Source organism: Ambystoma mexicanum, chromosome 11 (genome assembly GCF_040938575.1).
Source record: "Ambystoma mexicanum isolate Mex_15411 chromosome 11, UKY_AmexF1_1, whole genome shotgun sequence".
NCBI lineage: Eukaryota > Metazoa > Chordata > Amphibia > Caudata > Ambystomatidae > Ambystoma > Ambystoma mexicanum.
This window is the reverse complement of record NC_090934.1, coordinates 1,081,880,318-1,081,884,210: the sequence shown is the minus strand read 5'-3', so window position 1 is coordinate 1,081,884,210 and position 3,893 is coordinate 1,081,880,318. Positions and strand designations below refer to the sequence as shown.

The 3,893-nt window shown below is 45.5% G+C and overlaps 1 protein-coding gene across 1 annotated transcript; it reads left to right on the top strand.

Moving 5' to 3' along the window:
* Nucleotides 1-582: 582 nt before the first annotated feature.
* LOC138504822 (beta-1,3-galactosyl-O-glycosyl-glycoprotein beta-1,6-N-acetylglucosaminyltransferase 3-like) lies at nucleotides 583-1,689 on the top strand. Its single transcript, XM_069625273.1, has one exon. It carries the CDS (start codon nucleotides 721-723, stop codon nucleotides 1,687-1,689), a length of 969 nt encoding a protein of 322 aa, XP_069481374.1. The 5' UTR covers nucleotides 583-720.
* Nucleotides 1,690-3,893: the final 2,204 nt, after the last annotated feature.

Below are 3,893 nucleotides of genomic sequence, written 5' to 3'. Positions count from 1 at the left end.
TTGCTAGAAGCAAAGGCAGTCAAAGTAGATATCATATGATTACTCACTTGTTGCTTGTTATCCATTTGTTGCGCAATGGGGGTGCTTTTCTCCTCCAGGCTAATGGCTCCCTTGCGCAGTTGCAGTCTGGTGAGAGGGTGTGGGCCCGCAAGGGGCCAACATGCGAGTCAGATGATTTGCTCCTGGACCGACTCACACTAAGTTTGTTTGTATGTTGTATGTTTTCTGGTCCCATGGCTCCCCAGAGCTCCACAGACTCCAAGAGACTCTGCAGACTCCACGGCCGCTCTGCGGTGAGTCTGGGTATTTGAGGGAATAGGTCTGCCTTCAGCAAAGGAAAGAGAAAAGCCACTGGTCACTCCAAGAGACTCTGCAGACTCCGCAGCCGCTCCGCGGTGAGTCTGGGTTTTTGAGGGAATAGGTCAAGTGCTAGGATTAAGGCAAAGACAGGGGGAGTCTGATAAGTGCAGAAAAAGAGGGGGACTTAACAACGTTTTTGCATTGAATTTCATAGGTTTTTATTAGTGCAACGTAATCATAACGTCCCTTTAACAACGTTTTTTCAGTAATGGCACCAACTGCTCCCGCATCCTTAGGGGCGACATCAAAGCCCTGCAGCAGGCTGCCCTGCAGAGGCTGGAAGTGGCCCACAAGCATCAGCCAACCACAGAGGGCTTCTGCCTAAATCAGACTCTGGACTGCAACAGCTACAGGGCAAGCATGCGATGTATGCCAGTGGCGCTGAGCCTTGAGGTGGAGGCCTTCCCCATAGCCTATTCCATGGTCATCCATAACAACATTGAGATGTTTGAGCGGCTGCTGAGATCCCTCTATGCTCCACAGAACATCTACTGCCTGCATGTGGACGCTAAGGTTCCCAGACCTTTCCTGCAGGCTGTCCAAGCCATCGCAAACTGCTTCCCCAATGTCTTTGTGGCATCCAAACTGGAGAAGGTGATCTACGCCTCCTGGTCCAGGGTCCAAGCAGACCTTAATTGCATGGATGACCTTCTGAAGAGTCCTGTACCCTGGAAGTACTTAATCAACACCTGCGGCACTGACTTCCCCATTAAGACCAATGGTGAGATGGTGTGTGCCCTACCCATGCTGAATGGACGCAACCGCGTGGGATCCGAGCGGACAGTAGAGTTCAAGAAGAAGCGGTGGCAGCTGCAGCGAAAGGTAGAGAACTCCAGTATTGTCCAAACCGGGGTTACAAAGGCACCTCCACCTATCAGCAGCCCTATTTTCTCCGGCAGTGCCTACATTGTGGTTTCTCGGGAATTTGTGAGGGCGGTCTTTGAGGAGCCTGTGGTCAGAAAGCTGGTAGAGTGGGAGCAAGACACTTACAGTCCAGACGAGCACATCTGGGCCACCCTAAACCGCATGCCTGAGTTGCCTGGCCCCATACCTCACAACGACAAATACGAGCTCTCAGACATTAACGCCATAGCTCGCCTGGTGAAGTGGCAGCACTTGGAAGGGGATGTCACTAAGGGGGCGCCCTACCCACCCTGCACCGGCGTCTACCAGCGACCTGTCTGCATCTACGGGGCCGGGGACTTGCACTGGATGCTCCAGCATTATCACCTCCTGGCCAACAAGGTTGACCCCTCAGTGGACGACACAGCGATCCAGTTCCTAGAAGAATATCTCAGACACAAGTCGCTGTATGAGGAGGAACTCTGAGGAGACCCTTGCCCTGGTGCTTGGAGGGCAGAGGCAGCTTGGGCCACCGATGACCAAAGACTTTGCCCCGCCATTCCTTGAATATTGGCCATCATGGAAACAATGTGAATAATTGTAAATGGGCCAGTGTAGATCCTGGTCACACGCCGCTCTTATCAGGTGGTCCTGGTATGGTAACTTCATACTGAGGCGGGCATTGGGCTCAAAGTGGTGAGCAGAGGGGTGCATTCATTGATGTGTGAAGGAAGAAGCAGTGCTGAAGGAGGAGAGCAGTTCTGATGAAGTAAATAGTGTATAGAGGTAAGGAGTGAATTGCGAAGTAGGAGTGAATGAGTGTTGAGAAGGCAGATCTTTCAGCGTTTTTGCACAGATTGTGGTACTTGAATGGCTGTAATCGCATTGGTGTTATTCATGTGTTACACCTTCCTGCTTTTGCTAATCACTGAGATGAAAACCATAGCTATGCAAGCAATGTGATAGACTTTTTTATGTATTTATTGAACAGCCCAACTTCGAAATGACTACTGCAGGCGTCTGCAATTCCGGTCCTGGAATGCCCCAAAGGACACACCAGGTTTTTAGGAAAGCCATTGCCTATGTAAATAACTCTCATTTAGATTCACTGTATTCAAGTGCACTTTTGAGGTTATCCAGAAAAACCTGATTTGGCTCTTGATAGGTATAACTTGGAGAGTGCAGGACTGCAGTATTGACACAGTACCAGAGCACTGCCCAGTGAAATAATAGTATTTTAATTTAGCACTTTGATCCAGAGCACCTTACATAGTGCATATCTACATACATTATTATTACACAATCGTAATTGCTACTCACTTATCGACCTCAGAATGATGAAAGGCTGAGTTGACGGTGCCAGGATTTGAACCTGCGACCTGCAAATCAAACACAGATCACAACAACAATGCTTTACCCACTGAGCCATTTTACCGGCTATGAAAAGAAGCTTGCACCCATTTGAGAGTCACCATGTTTGATGCTTCTTGCAGATGCATGCAGGAGAGCATTGGGCATCTTTCTGGATCAGGAAATAAAGTCCAGCATCCTTGGAAAAGTCCTCAAGGCTGTGGAAGGAGCAGCAACAAGTAACTCATGAGCCTTGCAACTACATATAAAAACATCAAGGGCTACCATGTACACCTTCCTAATGGGTATTCCCACATGTATTGTCTTGCATGTATTTATTTTGTGCTATGGAGTTCAAATCCCAGTTCTAAATATGTGACAGCCTCACCACCATCACACCAGTGCACTTTTTGGGATACAATAAAGAGTGAACTTATACAAATGGTCATTTTCAATATGAGCAAAGGGTGCTTTTGTGTTCTTTAAGGTTTTCAAAGTATTGGATGAAGATTACTTGTTTTCATATTTTATATATGAGATCTCATTTTTGAAGTCCCTGTAAAACAGCGTTGGGGACCTGTTATTGATATTGATATTTTATTTGTATCGCGCTCATACACAAGTGTTTCAGAGCGCGACAGGGCAAGGCAGTGGAACAAGGGAGAACAAAAACAACGATCTTCGTAGGCCCAGTGACATTGAGAATGTGCAAGTGCCGGGGAAAGGGAGGGGGTCAGTGCAGAGGGGAAGGGAGAAGTGGAAAATGCTGAGCATAGGAATAAACAACACGTGTTAGACTTTACACATTTTTTTCATTTGAATTTCATAGGTTCTTATTAGTGCAACTTAACCATAACGTCCCTTTAACGTTTTTTCAGTGAATTTCTTTTTTTTTGTATAGTTTATTACAAACCTTTAAAATATATTTACATCCTCACAGTTTAATCAACATAGAATCAAATTTCCATTCAACAAGTTGTCACATTTTCACTCATTAGTTTCCAGCGCCTTTACCTAAACAAGTTCATTTTCACAGTTATTTAATTTCACATCCAGAATGTCTATAAAAAAGGTGAGGGCGAAAGTTAGTTTTCTTTCTGTCTCATCAAACAATATATGCCACCAATCATCAGTATTTAAAAAGTTTCTTTTCGTAATCAAATCTCCAAGACAGATTGTTCTTTCCTTTCTAAGGGCTGTGCATAACAAGATAAGATGTTTTAAGGTCTCCTCACACAGTCCACAGAACCTACAAGTCTTTGTCAAGTTTGTATTTTTCTGCCATAAACTTTTTCGCTTTTGTGTCTTAAGTAGATTCAGATTAAATTTAAAATACAGGT